The sequence below is a fragment of the Cervus elaphus genome, chromosome 25 (genome assembly GCF_910594005.1).
Source record: "Cervus elaphus chromosome 25, mCerEla1.1, whole genome shotgun sequence".
NCBI lineage: Eukaryota > Metazoa > Chordata > Mammalia > Artiodactyla > Cervidae > Cervus > Cervus elaphus.
The window spans coordinates 13,304,364-13,322,324 of NC_057839.1; the positions used below are offsets into that span (position 1 = coordinate 13,304,364).

At 41.2% G+C, this 17,961-nt stretch overlaps 1 protein-coding gene across 1 annotated transcript in view; it reads right to left on the reverse strand.

Moving 5' to 3' along the window:
- The window catches only part of MCCC2 (methylcrotonyl-CoA carboxylase subunit 2), a 78,368-nt gene that overhangs the window by 35,686 nt on the left and 24,721 nt on the right, over positions 1 to 17,961 (reverse strand). The window contains exon 7 of the mRNA XM_043887415.1: positions 1,114 to 1,227. Coding sequence (XP_043743350.1) covers positions 1,114 to 1,227 — 114 coding nt within the window. The remainder of the gene's footprint in view (positions 1 to 1,113; positions 1,228 to 17,961) is intronic.

Sequence of the window (17,961 nt, forward strand, 5' to 3'; positions counted from 1 at the left end):
CGACTGCTCCATCTGTCCCCAGTGGGGCGCTGGCTCAGGAGCAGGGTCATAGGTCAGGCGTGCACCCCAGGGTGTCTCTGGGAGGATCATGGCAGCCCATCACTGACCTGGGCTAGGCAGTGCTGAGATGAGCTCGCCAACAGGCCACTGGGGGTTGGGGGGATGGGGAGCTAAGGGCTAGCCTTTTGCCCATCCCCCATCCGGGTACCAAGCACATTTTCACATGGCGATGGCACAACTTTGGGGTCATAGTGGGCCCATGGGAAGCAGAGATGCCTGGGCCGGGGGTGGGGGGTGCGATGTCATGAAATAGCAAATAAAAACACAACTGCTAGACAGATCACAGAAGAAAGGAAAATGTTTTATATTTTAGTACCTTTGACAGTGGAAACAACCCAAATGTCTATCAACCAATAAATGGATAAACAAAATACAGCCTATCCATACAATGAAACATTACTCAGCTATAAAGAGGAATGAAGTGATTCCTCAAAAATATAGATACAGAGTAACCACATGGCTCCACCACAATTCCACTTCTAAACATACACCCAGAAGAAATGAAAGCAGGGACTCACAAAGATATTTGCATACACATGGTCACAGCCGCATTATTCCAAATAGCCCCAAAGTGAAAGCAACCCAAAAGTCTATTAAAGGATAAATAGACAAAATGCGGTGTATACATGTACACTGGAATATTATTCAGCCTTAAAAAGGAAGGAAATTCTGACACATGTTACAACATGGACAAATCTTGAGGACATTTTCCTAGCTGAAATATGGCAAACACAGAAGGACAGATATTTAAATGAGGTTCCAAAAGTAGTCAAATTCATGGACAAAGTAGAATCATGGTTTCTGGGGTAGTGAAGGAGGCAGGGAATAGGGAATTGGTGTTTAATAGGTACAGAGTTTCAGCTGGGGAAGATGAGAACGTTCTGGAGATGGATCGTGGTGACAACTGTACCAGAAAGTGACTATACTCAATGCCAGAGCACTGTGTACGTAAAAATGGTTAGAATGGTGTATTTTACATTATGCATATTTTACTTCAATCAAGCAAGCAAGTCTATGTTCTTACCAAAAAGAAACAAACAAGCAGGTTCTTACCAAGGGAGGTCCACCCAAGAAAATGGTACCCTGCTTGCGGACGATGATGTTTTCATCAGCCATCGCAGGCACGTAGGCCCCTCCAGCCGTGCAGGAGCCCATGACCACTGCTATCTGGAATCCAAGCACACAGGAGACTCATGCAGTCAGCTCCAACAGTGAACACAGCCTCGGGGTCTGCAGGCCCACGCACAGTACCAGGGCACATGACTAACTGGTCCCTGTGTTGTCTTTGTTTTTCTTTTTTGGTTTTTTTTTGGGGGGGCGGGGTTTGTCTGCGCTATGTGGCTTGCAGGATCTCAGTTCCTGACCAGGGATTAAACCCAGGTCATGGCAGAAAAGCTTGGAATCTTAACCACTAGGCGACCACGGGACTCCCTGTGTTTCATTTTTAAAATGGAGTTCTCGAAGTGTTTAGAACTGTTTCCTAACTTTTGTATGAATACATTTTGAAGGGCTTAGGTCACACTTTTACAAAGCTTGTGGACAACCTCCCTGTCAAATGGAAGACTGGCCAGACCACTACACTGAGCGACTAATGGAGAGGAGAAACTCACAGTCAACCCACAAATTAGCAAAATCACATTAAAAGGACAACTTTTATACCTAATAATAATAATAGCAATAATAAGTCCTCTAAACAATTGCCACTTACCTCATAGGAATACTGAAATAATTCTCCAAATGAGCAACATTAATTTTGTGTTACCCTGAATATAAGACTTTCTAAATATAAAACTAATGTTAGCCTCACAATTGAAAATCTTGCTCAAAAGAAAGTCAGTTGTGTTGAAGCTGGGTGATGAATACTTGAGGGTTCACAGTACTATTTTTTCTACTTTTATGGGTGCTTGAAATTTTCCATGATAAAAGTTTTTAAAAATTTCCTGCTTAGAGATTAGTATGATACAATAATAAATATAGATTTTGCTGATTAGTCCTAGATAGGAATAAATACCACCACGAAGAAAAATAAGAGAAGTATGTAGTGAATATTTTCTTAAATTACCATATGAAAGTAGTTTTACTAATTCCAATATTCCATCAGTTTTCCTTCTAGTCATATAAATACCTAGTTTGAAAAAGAAAAAAGCCACACTACTATTAATCCAAAAGCAGAAGGCAGCATGAGTTAACATTTTTCTATTTAGATGGCTGTCACGAAAGGCATTTTCTCCTGTTTCATGTAATGTTATTAAAAATAGCTGTAACATTTCTTTGTCAATATATAACAGAAATGTTTATCACTTACTGTTTTGCTTGTTTGCTTATCAATCACTGAGAAGTCTTTTTCTTTCTGTTTTATTGGAATATAATTGACATACAGGGCTGCCTAAGTTTAAGATGTACAGCATAATGATTTGACTTACATGTATCATGAAATGATTATCTTAGTAGGTTTAGAAAATATCCACCATCTCACTTAGATATAATTTTTTTTTTTTTGCTGCACCATGCAATGTATGGGATTCTTAGTTCCCTGACCAGGGATCAAACCCATGCCCCCTGCAATGGAAACATGGAGTCTGAGCCATGGACTGCTAGGGAAATCCCTAAAATTTTTAAAATGGAAGAAAAATGTTTTTCTTATGATGAAAAAATCTCTTAGGATTTACTCTGAACAGCTTTCATACATAACATAGAATAGCGTTAATTATATTATTCATATTGCACATTATATCACATTACTTATTTATCCTATAAGTTTGTACTTTTTGACCACTGTCATCCAATTCCCTTTCTGTCCAATCCCTATAAATCTGATCTCTTTTTCTGTAGGTTTGTTTGGTTGGTTGAAGTATAATCAACCTAAACACTATGTTAGTTACTGTAATATGACATAGGGATTTGATATCACTATACATGTCAAAATGATCACCACAATAAGTCCAGCCAGGGTCTGTCACCATATAAAGATAGGACATAATTCCTGGCTGTATCCCCCACACTGTACATTTCATACCCACGGCTCATCTCACAACTGGAAGTTTGTACCTCTTAATCTCCCTCACCTATTTCTCCCCCTGCCCCTGCCCCACCTCCCTGCAGAAGTTTGCTTTAAAATATCTATGGCTAGAAAAACTCTTGCCCATGAGTACAAAGAAATATTCATCACAGCAATGTTTATAATAGCAAAAACATGCAAATAACCAACAGGTCTATCAATACAATATTTTGAAAGGGATATTGTGGATAAATAAATTCTTTAAAAACCTGAAGCAAATGGTACTAACGAACGTATTTGCAGGGAAGGAATAGAAATACAGATAAAACAGACATGGGGGCTGGAGGAGAGGGGAGGGTGGGATGAATTGATAGAGGAGCATCGACACACACACACACACTGCCATGTGTAAAACGGTATAAAAAGCGGGCGGGAAGCTGCTGGACAGCACAGGGGGCTTAGCCTGGAGCTCTATGATGACGTGGAGGAGTGGGATGGGGGTGTGGGAGGGAGGCTAAGAAGGGAGGAGATACATGTATACATATAACTGATTCACTTCGTTGTAGAGCAGAAACTAGCACAACAATTGCAAAGTAATTATACTCCAATAAAAAAATGTGAGGCAAAAAATAACAAAGGAAAGGTTAGTACTTCATAATCCAAGTGGACGGTACATCAGTGTTCTGTTCTATTAGTCTCTGTACTTTCAAGTTTGAAATGTTTTATAGGTTTTTCTTTAAGTTTATATCAGAAACAAAGGACACAGTTGCACCTTATCACCCTGTTCTCTACACTAGAACACTAGAATCCACTCAAACTACTTCACTATCAAAAAGTCAAGAACTAAAGAAGAGTCACGATGATGTAAGAATATAAAACAGGACAATTTTCAAAAGATCTAAAGAGGCACAGCAGGGTTCCATGAAAACAATATGGAACAAAAGGACAGAAAAGAGGAGCAACCGCCAGTAAGGAGTGGTCTGAGACCAAGAATGGGGGGCGGGGGTGGGGGGTGAAGGAGACAAAGAAAGACGAGTTATTTTGTCAAAATGTCGTAAGACAAAAATGAGGGAAATGAAACGAAATGCCATTCTGCCATCTGAGGGTGGAGAGAAAAGAAGTACCAATTTAGCGGAAAAGTCTCTCAAGTGAATAGCTGACAAATTATTAGCACATCTAGTCAGGGAATTTTACCACATTCCTTTTCTTGGGCTCTAAAATCACTGCAGACTATGACTGCAGCCATGAAATTAAAAGACATTTGCTCCTTGGAAGAAAAGCTATGGCAAACCTAGATAGCGTATTATAAAGCAGAGACATCACTTTGCCAACAAAGGTCAGTATAGTCAAAGCTATGCTTTTTCCAGTGATCATGTAAGGATGTGAGAGCTGGACCATAAAGAAGGCTGAGCACCAAAGAATTGATTCTTTCCCTGGTAAAGAATTCACCTGCAGTGTGAGAAACCTGGGTTTGATCCCTGGGTTGGGAAGATCCCCTGGAGAAGGGAAAGGCTACCCACTCCAGTATTCTGGCCTAGAGAATTGCATGAACTGTATAGTCCATGGGGTCGCAAAGACTCGGACATGACTAAGCAACTTTCACTTTCAAACTGTGGTGCTGGAGAAGACTCTTGAGAGTTCCTTGGATAGCAAGGTGATCAAACCAGTCAATCCTAAAGGAAATCAACCCTGACTTTTCATTGGAAGGACTGATGCTGAAACTGAAGCTCCAATATTTTGACCACCTGATGTGAAGAGCCAACTTGTTGGAAAACACCTTGATGCTGGGAAACATTAAGGGCAGGAGGAGAAGGGGGCAACAGAGGATGAGACGATTAGATGGCATCAATGACTCAATGGACATGGGTTTGAGCAAAGTGAGAGATAGGGAAGGACAGGAAGCCTGGCGTGCTGCAGTCCATGGGGTCACAAAGAGTCAGACATGACTGAGAGGCTGAAAAACAACAACAAAGAACACTTCAGGTGCCTTTTCTCTGCAGAAGCTCTATAATCAAGGAAATCAACAATCCACTTCTCCAAAGCTAGAAAAGATATCACAAACGTATAGAGAAGAGCTTTGTTTAGTAATAGGTAGGAGATTGTGGCAGGCAGCTTCTAAAACACCCCCACCCCACTTTATCATCCTAGACTCTTGGTATGCACATCCTATATGATCCCACTGCCTTGAGTGTGTGGTGGATCTGGTGACATGCCTCTAACAAACGGAATATGGCAAGTGATGGGACATCACTGCTGTGCCCAGGGTATGAGAGACCATGTCTTCTGTCTTGCTGGCCCTCTCTCTTGCCCACCTGCTTGCACACTCTAATGCAGCAGCTGACATGCTGTGATGTGCTCTATGGAGAGGCCCACAATAGGAAAGAACCTACGAGAGCTCCTAAGGAACTAAGAAAGGCCTGCAGAGAACTGAATCCTGCCAGTGAATGAGGAACGGTGTGGAGCCTTGAGAGGATGCAGTCAGTCACGTGATCCAGCTAAGAGCAGGGCTCCAAGATCCAGCTAAGCTGTGCTCAGACCCTGAATCCATAGAAACTGCAAGACAATAAGCATTGTTGTTTTAAACTGCTACATTTGGGGATAATTTGTTCTGCAGTAATGGAGAACTAATACAGAGATCAAAAATCATCTCCCTCATGTGACTGTGGAGAAGGCAATGGCACCCCGCTCCAGTACTCTTGCCTGGAAAATCCCATGGACAGAGGAGCCTGGTGGGCTGCAGTCCATGGGGTCACTAGGAGTCAGACATGACTGAGCAACTTCACTTTCAACTTTCACTTTCATGCACTGGAGAAGGAAATGGCAACCCACTCCAGTGTTCTTGCCTGGAGAATCCCAGGGACGGGGGAGCCTGGTGGGCTGCTGTCTGTGGGGTCACACAGAGTCGGACACGACTGAAGAGACTTAGCAGCAGCAGCATGTGACTGCAACTGAGGCACCTCTGAAGACCTGGGATAACCTGTGTTTGAAGTGCTTTGTTGCTGTTGCTCTTTAAGTATCTGTGAACTGTTCCTCTAGTCCAGAGGTGGGAGACAGACCAGCACTAACACTCTATGCCACCCCAGAGAGTGATGAGAAACCAAGGGAAAGACAGGGATAAACTGTGAAGCCATTATGCTAAGTGACAGAAACCAGTCACAAAAGACCACTTAATGTGCAACTCCATTTACACAAAATGTCCAGAATAGACACATCCATAGGTTACCTGGAGGGACTGAGTTAAAAAATGAGATTAACTGCCAATGGGTGTGGCATTTTCTTCTGGAGTCATAAAGTTGTCTAAAACTGATTCAAGCCTGTAAATATCCTAAAAACCACTTAATTTACATATTAAATGAGTAAATTGTATAGTATGTGAAATATAATCTCAATAAATTACTTTTCTATAAAACATAAAATTAAGACAAAACACAAGAGTTAGAGTGACTAAGTAATATAAGAATCAATATTCTCACATTTTTCATCAATAAGAAAGAGAGGCTATACCAGTTCTAAGCATCCAATGGAAAACTTAATATCGCTAAAGCAAATTCTGAAAATAGAAATAAGAGAACACAGCGAAGTCACCACTGTCACACAATCTCCTCTTCTGCATTTAATTCTGAGTCCTTCACTCACTCACAGAATACAGTGAACGTGCACCGAGCACTCTGCCTCTGTGTCTGCCGCTATTTCTCACAGAGCGTGGGGACCCCAGGGCCCAAAGCACTGAGGACTTTCAGGCCCCAAAGCATTTGTCCAGAGTACAGTGAAGACCTTACACTGGGCCATGCTGAACAAAGGATCAGAACCCCAGAAAGAAGATTCTGCTGCTTTCTCTACTAAGAGGACACCAAAAGGACACAAGGAAGCTCTGTGGCCATAAACCGTGCAGGCCACACTCAGCATGGGTTTGGCTGTGTGGGTGATGCAGCCCAGGCACCGTGGCAGCAGAGACATCACAGCGCCCTTCATCTGCATCAGGACGCGAGACCTCCCAGCAGCTCCACGGAGAGGCCACTGTCCACTCCTTCACCTTTGAGGTGGGCCTGCTCTGTGACGCAGACAAACCAAGAGATCCCTCTTGCAGGGTCAGCAGCGCTATGGCAGCTCAAAAACTCAAATCCAGAGCAAGAAAACAGCCAGGAGGTTGAGAATGATGTGTGGCTGACAGTACCAACCTCGTCATCACCGCCACGGGCAGCACAGCAAAAGCCGTCAGTGAGAGGAAACGAGAGGCTCAGGAACAGAGGGAAGAGTCTGGAAAAACTTTAGACAAAATTTCATTACCCTCCAGGTCTTGCCTGCACGGAGACTGGTTGCCATTGTACCAAAAACAAATTACATATTATAGGTCAGCAGCCTGCCCTGTGGATGGGGTCTCTGAGATGAAGTCAAGAGGTTTGATACCTAATTCTGAGAAGCTGTGTGAACCCTAGACCTCCATCTTTCCACTGAACAATTGCAGAAGACCATGCAGTTCAAAGGCTCTCTCTGATAAATGTAACAGAACTTGGGGAGGGAGATTTTCAGCTGCTTGATGGAAAAGCCATTAAACTATAATTTTTTTTAAAATCTCTCATCTTTATCCTTTTTCCTTTCAAAGTAATATAGAAAGCAAATACTCCCTGTATCACACTATTTGCTTCAATCCTTGGGTGGGGAAGATCCCCTGGAGAAGGAAATGGCAACCCACTCCAGTATTTTTGCCTGGAAAATCCCATGGACAGAGGAGCCTGGTGGGCTACAGTCCATGGGGTCCCAAAGAGTAGGACACGACTGAACACAAGGCACCTAAAGTGTTACCATTAAAAAAATAAAAGCCATGATACACACATATCAAGTCAACAGCTGTCTAGAATTTAAGAATATTATCAACTAAACCATCTGATCACACTGTTGATCCTAGAACATGCATGCTTATCTGTGCCCAGTGGATAGGATGAAATGTACACAGAAAACAAAAAAATCCACCTTACCCAGAACATTCTGCTTCTTCCCCAAGCTTTTTATTAGAGAACTTCAAAACAATCAAACAGAGTGGTTTCTTCTACCCCGACCCTGTCTGGTTTCATGAGCAGATTCAAGTGCATTTAAAAAATAATATACAGTGTTTATCCTAACTAAGACCCTCAAAACAGTTACCAAGGTCTGAAGCAAAGAAAATAAATTACAAAAATAATAAGCTAAGCCAAAAGGGATAAGAAGGAAATGGTAAGAAAAGGAGGAAAGTAAGGACTTTGAGAATAATTTCAGGTCCATTGCCAAAAAGAAGAACAGGCAGAAATACAAAGAAGAAAAAAGGAAGAAAGGCCTGAGGAGCTGCAACTAGCATGGCTAGGTGAATGACGCCTATTTCCGAAGAAATAGACTGTTAATAAGAACAGAAACACTTGTTACTGGTGTAGTAAGGATCACAGGAAAACAAGGAAGAGAATTAATGCATCAGAGCAAAAATCAGTCAGACTAGACTCTCACTAGACTATAAAAATTAATGGTAATGTAAGACCTGAAGAAAACAAACACTAAGATCCCACTTCTGAAGAGAACTGTAAGTCTTACACTTAAAAAGTCAGCAACGCGGGAACCACAAAAGAAAATAAAGACTAATGGACACCAATATGCTAAGTCTTTAAACTTCAAAGACAAAGCAGGGGTCCTAAAACCTATGAGAAAGTAAGGAAAAATGAAACAGGAGAGAATACAGAGAGTATCTAGTTAACTGTTTTTTCTTGAGTGCAAAAACAAAATGATTGGACTGGGAAGATCTGTAGGAATCTAGCCACATCTTTACAGCTGCAAAATATAGGACATAACAGAGAGATCGTTGTACAGAGACATACTTCTTAGAAATGGTTAAATAGATTTAAAGTGGTCAAGGTTAATAATATTAAATAAAAACCAATCTTGGGGAGGAAAACAGGAATTGAACCAATACAGAAAGTTAGTGCTCACTGGGCTTCCCAGGCAGCTCAGTGGTAAACGATGCACCTCCCAGGACAGGAGACACAGGAGATGCGGGTCGATCCATCTGTTGGGAAGATGCCCTGGAGAAGGAAATGGCAACCCACTCTAGTATTCTTGCCTGGAGAATCCCATGGACAGAGGAGCCTGGTGGGCTTTTGCATGGTATTGCAAAGAGTCGGACATGACAGAGCACATAGTGCTCGCTATCAAAATGCACACACACATATATATATAATGCACATATATAACATAACTGCAATTACAACAGTGATTGCTTTATACAGTAAAATGCAAAAAAAAAAAAAGATTGTTTTTAACAATCCATCTAAGCTAACATCTTAAATACAATAAATAACAAAACATGGGATTTTCCAGATGGCGCAGTGGTAAAAGAATCTGCCTGCCAATGATTAAAACACAGGAAACAGAACCACTTTATAGCCATAAAGAGTTTCACTCTTTTAATAAATTATTTGGTAGGCAAATAAATGTGTTGGGATGTAAATAATCCTATATTGTCTCTAATCCCAAGTGGCATAGAGTTTAGTAAGGGAAATTAGTCAGGATATGTCTAGATAAAAGGGATAAATGCTACTAGTAAGGCAAAGCACAAGAATTACGGGAGCTGGGTGCAGAAAAGGTTATTTCCAGTAAGGGATTCTCAGAAGCTTTCCTGGAAAAGGTGGCATCTAAGATGGACTTTGGAAAATGGGTTAGAGACAAAGCAATCCACTTAGATTAGGGGAAAGAGGGCTCGGTGGATCTGAGCAGAAACTCATGACCACGGTGCATATGAAAAACGGCGAGCGGTTCAGACTCATGGCAGTTTACAGTGCATGAGCCATAAAGCTAGCAAGTTAGGTTGGAACCAGATCACACGAGGTCTTCAGTGTCAGGCTACAAAGTTTGGTCAAAAAAAGGGAACAAGACAAAGAATAACCCTGTAGTCATGTGTAATTTCACTGTGTAATCACAACGTATTTGATTCTGGTTATACTTAAATGGCCTAATGACTTTCCCTACTTTCTTCAATTTAAGTCTGAATTTGGCAATAAGGAGTTCATGATCTGAGCCATCGTCAGCTCCCAGTCTTGTTTTGCTGACTGTACAGAGCTTCTCCATCTTCAGCTGCAAAGAATAGAATCAATCTGATTTCAGTGTTGACCATCTTGTGATATCCATGTGCAGAGTCGTCTCTTGTGCTGTTGGAAGAGGGAGTTTGACCAGTGCGTTCTCTTGGTAAAACTGTTAGCTTTTGCCCTGCTTCATTTTGTACTGTTAAGACCAAACTCACTTGTTAATCCAGATATCTCTTGATTTCCTACTTTTGCATTCCAGTCCCCTATGATGAAAATGACTTTTTTTTTTTTTTTTTTTTTGGTGTTAATTCTAGAAGGTCTTGTAGGTCTTCAAAGAAGACCTTTCAACTTCAGCTTCTTTGGCATTAGTGGTTGGGGCATAGACTTGGATTACTGTGATATTGAATGATTTGCCTTGGAAACAAACAGAGATCATCCTGTTGTTTTTGAGATTACACCCAAGTACTGCATTTCAGACTCCTCTGTCGACTATGAGGGCTATTCCATTTCTTCTAAGGGATTCTTACCCACAGTAGTAGATATAATGGTCATCTGAATTAATTCTCCCATTCCAGTCCATTTTAGTTTGCTGATTCCTAAAATGTCAATGTTCACTCTTGCCATCTCCTGTTTGACTGTTTCCAATTTACCTTGATTCATGGACCTAACATTCCAGATTCCTATGCCATTATTGTTCTTTACACTATTGGACTTTACTTTCACCACCAGACACACCCACAACTGGGCACTGTTTCCACTTTGGCAGAAGCAGAAGATATTAAGAGGAGGTGGCAAGAATACACAGGAGAACTATACAAAACAGATCTTCACGTTCCAGATAACCATCATGGTGTGATCAGTCACACTATCCTGGAGTGTGAAGAGCCAGACATCCTGGAGTGTGAAGTCAAATGGGCCTTAGGAAGCATCACTACAAACAAAGTTAGTGGAGGTGATGGAATTTCAGTTGAGCTATTTCAAATCCTAAAAGATGATGCTGTGAAAGTGCTGCACACAATATGCCAGCAAATTTGGAAAACTCAACCGTGGCCACAGGACTGGAAAAAGTGAGCTTTCATTCCATCCCAAAGAAAGGCAATGCCAAAGAATGCTCAAACTACCGCACAATTGCACTCATCTCACATGCTAGCAAAGTAATGCTCAAAATTCTCCAAGCCAGGCTTCAACAGTACATGAACTGAGAACTTCCAGATGTTCAAGCTGGATTTAGAAAAGGCAGAGGAACAAAAGATCAAATTGTCAACATCCACTGGATCAAAGAAAAAGTGAAAGAATTCCAGAAAAACATCTACTTCTGCTTCACTGACTACACCAAAGCCTTTGACCGTGTTGATCACAACAAACAGGACAATTCTTAAAGAGATGGAAATACCAGACCATCTTACCTGCATCCTGAAAAATCTGTATGCAGTTCAAGAAGCAACAGTTAGAACTGGACATGGGACAGTGGACTGGTTCCAAATTGGGAAAGGAGTAAGTCAAGGCTATGTATTGTCACCCTGCTTATTTAACTTACATGCAGAGTACATCATGCAAAATGCCGGGCTGGATGAAGCACAAACTGGAATCAAGATTACCGGGAGAAATATCAATAACCTCAGATATGCAGATGACACCACCCTTATGGTAGAAAGTAAAGAGTAACTAAAGAACCTCTTGATGAAAGTGAAAGAGGAGAGTGAAAAAACTGGCTTAAAACTCAACATTCAAAAAAATAAGATGTGGCATCTGGTCCCATCACTTCATGGCAAATAGATGAGGAAACAATGGAAACAGTGACAGATTTTCTTTTCTTGGGCTCCAAAATCACTGCAGATGGTAACTGCAGCCATGAAATTAAAAGACGCTTGCTCCTTTGAAGAAAAGCTATGACAAACCTAGAGAGCATGTTAAAAAGTAGAAACATTTCTTTGTCAACAAAGGTCTGTGTAGTCAAAGCTATGGTTTTTCCAGTAGTCATGTATGGATGTGAGAGTTGGACCATAAAAAAGGCTGAGCACCAAAGGATTGAATGCTTTTGAACTGTGGTGTTAAAGAAGACTCTTGAGAGTCCCTTGGACAGCAAGAAGATCAAACTAGTCAATCCTAAAGGAAATCAGTCCTGAATATTCATTGGAAGGATGGATGCTGAAGCTGAAGCGCCAGTACTTTGGCCACCTGATGCCAAGAGCTGACTCATTAGAAAAGACCCTGATGCTGGGAAAGACTGAAGCCATGAGGAGAAGGGGATGGCTGAGTATGAGATAGTTAGATGGCATCACCGACTCAATGGACATGAGTTTGCGCAAGCTCCGGATGGTGAAGGACAAAGAAGCCTGGCGTGCTGCAGTCCACGGGATCACAAAGAATCAGACACAACTGAGCAACTGAACAACAACAACATTTGTACATAGACAGAAAAGGCCTGAACTACCTATGGGAAAGGCAGTAGGTAATATGTTGATTATCTGCCTAGCATCAAAGGAGTACCTGGGGGTACAAAAGTAAGAAAGATTTACTTAAAGGGATTAAGCAGGGGTAAAAGCAAAGAAGAGTCAAGGCTGACATCAACGTTTCAATTGTAGGGAAAAGAGCAGGAAGAAAGCGCCACCAGCAGCACACAGAACACCGGTGAAGGGACATGAATCAGCAGGGAGGGCTCAGTGCACAACGTCTAGTCTAGTTGGAGCCTAGGGTACCAGCAGGATCATTCAAACAACAGAACCTTAAGGGTAAATAAGTGGGGGTGGAGGGCAGACATGTCATAAAATTTTATACACCACCAAGGACAAGCTCTCAGGTGGGGCAGGAGGATTACATGAAGAGAGGGGGAGGAGGAAACCAGTGGCCTAAGGAGAACTTCTTCCCTGGTGGCTCAGTCGGTAAAGAATCCGTCTGCAATGAGGGAGACCCATGTTTGATCCCTGGGCCAGGAGAGATCCCCCGGATAGGGAAATGGCAACCTACTCCAGTATCCTTTCCTGGAGAATCCCATGGGCAGAGCAACCTGGTGGGTCACGTGGGGACCCACAATCCATGCGGTCGCAAAGAGTGGGACACAACTGAGCAACTAACACACACACACACACACAAGCAGAACTTCAGGAAAGGGGAAATGACAAAACCAACAGTCTGCGTGGTCTCCAGGAGGCCGAGGTTAGTGGGGACCTCTGAGGGCAGCAAGGTTTTTAGGAGACTAAGCAGTCAGGAATGAAGATACTGGGCCAAACCTTAAGAAGTCTGGTAACCCAGGGAGGAAAAGCTTCATGGAACAGCAGAAGTTAGAAAAGGTCCTTTTCTTTTGGCCTCATTTTTTGGGGTACTTGTTCCTTTGAAAAAAAAAAAGGAGGGGAAGTCAACATGATAGAACAGTGCTCACAAATATCTTGACTTTTTCAGTAAAGCTCAAAGCAATAGCTTCAGTACAGATAATCAATTTAGCATTCATATATTGGGGGAAAGAGTAGAAGAGGCACCATAGATGTTAGTGTATGATAACAATTAGATTTTTTTTAATTTAACAAGGTTCATAGAATATAGGGGTACTTCCCTAGTGGTCCACTGGCTAAGACTCTGTGATCCTAACACAGGGGGCCTGTATTAGATCCCTGGTCAGGGAACCAGATCCCATATGCCACAACTGAAAGATCCTACATGCTGCAACTAAGACCCAGTGCAGTCAAATAAATAAATATTTACTAAAAAAAAAAATAATGATAATATAGGAAGGCAAACCTTAACCACAAACATCCTACTGGGGTGAAATACAAAAAACAAATGTTATGAGAAGCAGCTCAGTTAAGGAAATACTGATGTTAACATTTTTAGGAAATACGGACCTTCCTGGTGGTCCAGTGGTTAAGATTCCACCTGCCAATAGAGGGAGCGTGGATTTGATCCCTAGTCCGGAAAGATTTCACATGCCATGGATCAGCTAAGCCCATGCATCACAACTCCTGAGTCCGCAGCTAAGCCCATGCATCACAACTCCTGAGTCCGCAGTCTAGAGCCTGTGCTCCGAAACAAGAGAAGCCACGGCCGTGAGAGGCCCTGGCCTGGCACAGTCCAACTAGGGAGCAGTCCCCACTCGCCACAACTAGAGAAAGCCCACACGGCCATGAAGACCCAGTGCAGTCAAAAATAAATAAACGAATACAATTTTTAAAACATTTTAGGAAACAAAAATTAAATAGGCAAACTGAAGGCATTCAGTCAAATGCCTCAGACATACTAGATATTTTATGATAAGCAGATAATTGTTTATTAAAATATAGAAGGACACTTTTAATTTTAAAAAGACTCAATTTTTAAAACACTCTTTAAGCTTCAGGTTCCACAGGAGCAGACTCTACCTAGTTTTACTCACCAGTGTAGGGCCTGGCTTAGAGTAGCTTCTCCATAAATATTTGCTAGATGTTGGTTGACGTATTATGTGGTTTCTACACAAGCTACATGAACCGAAAGCCAGAGCACAGAGGCATGGAAGGTGGCAGAGGTCTACAGTGGGTTGCATGTCCACACTCGAATCTCTGGAACCTGTGAATGTGATCTTACTTGGGGGGAAAGGGGTGGGGGAGATCTTTGCAGATGTAATTAAGTTAAGGATCTTGAGATAACATCATTCTGGATTACGCAGGGGCAATCCAGTGACAAGAGTCCTTATAAGGAGGAGATGGGACACAGAGGAGAAGGCCATGTGAAGACAGACAGAGACTGGAGTCATGTGGCCACATGCCAAGGGAACGCCTGGGGCCATTGGAACTCAAGGAGATGAACAGAGTCTTTCTTAGAGCCTTGGGAAGCAGCTCGGCCCTGGTGCTACCTGATTTCAGACACCTAGCATCAGAAATTTCTCCTAAAAGACAAAAGATCACAATAATAATTTCTTACCAGATAATGGATGGAAGGGCTGACTGTGCAAAAGTGAACAAAGCTGAAGTTTCTGTTTAGATAAACAAAGCATAGAGATAGGCAAGCTTGTCACATAACAGTAATCTGCTAAGTCACTTAGTCGTGTCTGACTCTTTGCGACCCCATGGACTGTAGCCCACCAGGCTCCTCTGTCCACGGAATTTTCTAGGCAAGAATACTGGAATGGATTGCCATTTCCTTCTCCAGGGGATCTTCCCGACCCGAGGGATTGAACTTGTATCTCTTAGGTCTCCTGAATTGGCAGGAGGGTTCTTTCCACCAGCGCCACCTGGGAAGTTCACATAACAGTAACCGTAAAATACAGAATAAAAATAACAATACATTATATGGCTAGAATATAAAGAAGAGAGATAATAATTGCAGGTGATGACTAATTAGAGTATTAATAAAAATACTAAAAACTTAAGAAATTCAATAACAACAACAAAAAAGACCTAAAGGAATGGCAGCAGTATCATTAAATATTTCAAACATACAAAAAATATTAGAATAAAATAAATATTCTTTACCTAATGCCCAGTCTCAATAGATCTTGACATTTGGCTAAACTTACTTCTGAATTTTTTTATTTCAGATACAGCTGAAGGCTCTACAGACCTCCTACTAGCCTTTTTCTCCTCCCTCCCACCTCAAAAGTAACCACTGTTCTAAAGGTACTTTCCCATGTACCTGTTTAGACACAAATAATAGATTATTTGATATATTTAACATTTGCATACAGAGCAACTGGTTATACATTTACTTTTTTTTTAACCCAACATATTCTTTGAGACTTATTTCTGTTGACACATACAATTCTAGTTTGTTCATTTTATTTTTTCTAATTTATTTTTATTGGGAGGATACTTGCTTTACAATATTGTGATGGTTTCTGCAATACATCAACATGAATCAGGCATAGGTATACATACATTCTCTCCTTTTTGAACCTCCCATCCCACCCCTCTAGGTTGTCACAAAACACCAGATTTGAGCTCCCTACATCATACAACAAATTTTCAGTGGCTATCTGATTTTATACATGGTCATGTATATGTTTCAATGCTACTGTCTCAATTTGTCCCACCCTCTCCTTTCCCCACTGTGTCCACAAGGATATTCTCTATATCTGCACCTCCATCACTGTCTTGCTAATAGGTTCATCAGTACCACCTTTCTAGATTCCATATATATATATATATATATTTATATTCCATATATATACGTTAATATACGATATTTGCCTTTCTCTTTCTGACTTACTTCACTCTGTATAATAGGTTGTAGGTTCATCCACCTCATTAAAACTGACTCAAATGCATTCTTTTTTATGGCAGAGTAATATTTCACTGTATATATGCACCACAACTTCTTTATATATTTATCTGTCAATGGACATCTAGGTTGCTTCCATTTTCTAGCTATTGTAAATTGTGCTGCGATGAACACTGGAGTACATGTGCCTTTTTCAATTATGGTTTTCTCAGGGTATATATGCCCAGTAGTGAAATGGCTGGTAGTTTTATTCCTGTTTTTTTTTTTTTAAGAAATCTCTGTACTGTTCACCATAGCAGCTATGTTAATTTGCATTCCCACCAACAGTGCAAGAGGGTTCCCTTTTCTCCACACCTTCTCCAGCATTTATTGTCTGTAGATATGTTGATGATGGCCATTCTAAGCAGTGTGAGGTGATATCTTATTGTAGTTTTGATTTGCATTTCTTTAATAATGAGTGATACCAAGTATCTCTTCATATGTTTATCAGCCATCTGTATGTCTTCTTTGGAGAAATATCTGTTTAGGTCTTCTGTCCACTTTTTGACTGGGTTGTTTGTTTTTCTGGTATTGAGTTGTATGAGCTGCTCATATATTTTAGAAATTAATCCTTTGTCAGCTGTTTCATTTGCTATTATTTTCTCCCATTCTGAGGGCTATATTTTCACTTTGTTTATAGTTTCTTTCACTGTGCAAAAGCTTTTAAGTTTAATTAGTTCCCACTTGTTTATTTTTGTTTTTATTTCCATTACTTTGGGAAGTGGGTCATAGAGGGTCTTGATATGATTTATGTCAAAGAGTGTTCTTCTGCCTATGCTTTCCTCTAAGAGTTTTCCAGTTTCTGGCCTTACATTTAGGTCTTTAATCCATAGTTCATTCATTTTAACAGCTGAATATTATAACTCTCCCATGAACAGTCATTTACTGTGTTCTTTAACTTTTGTTATAAAAAATAATGCTGCAAGTAATGTTCCTATGCATGGCTCCTCATACATACACTACAATTTTTCCAGAGTATCACCCTAAAAAAGCAATGACTCAGTGTCCTTCCTTTTTAAAAACTCGTTTCCTTTGGAATTAACCTTTACTACACCATAACAATATTCCCATATTTAGTAGATGAATCTGACTAGGCTTTCTGTGGAAAAAGAATACACAGTCAATTGTTTATTGATTATCTTTTGTCTCTTTACCCAGTTATGTTTTTCTTTATAGAACTTATCACCGTTTGAAATTATCATGTACTTGAGATCGGTTCAAGATGGCCGAGTACAAGGACACGTGCTCGTCTTCTCCTGCCAGTGCAACAAAATCACAACTAGTTGTTGAATAACCATCAACAGGAAGACACTGGAACCCACCAAAAAAAGATACCCCACATCCAAGGACAAAGGAGAAGCTGCAATGAAATGGTAGGAAGGGCACAATCACCATAAAATCAAATGCTACACTTGCTGGGTGGGTGACCCACAAACTGGAGAACAATAATACCAAAGAAGTTGTTGCACAGTTATGAAGGTTCTACACCCCACATCAGGCTCTCCAGCCTGGGGATCTTGCCAAGGGACTGGGAATCACCAGGGAATCTGACTTTGAAGGCCAGTGGGACTTGATTACAGGGCCTCCACAGGACTGGGGGAAACAGAAACAAAACGATGTGTGCACCAGGACCAG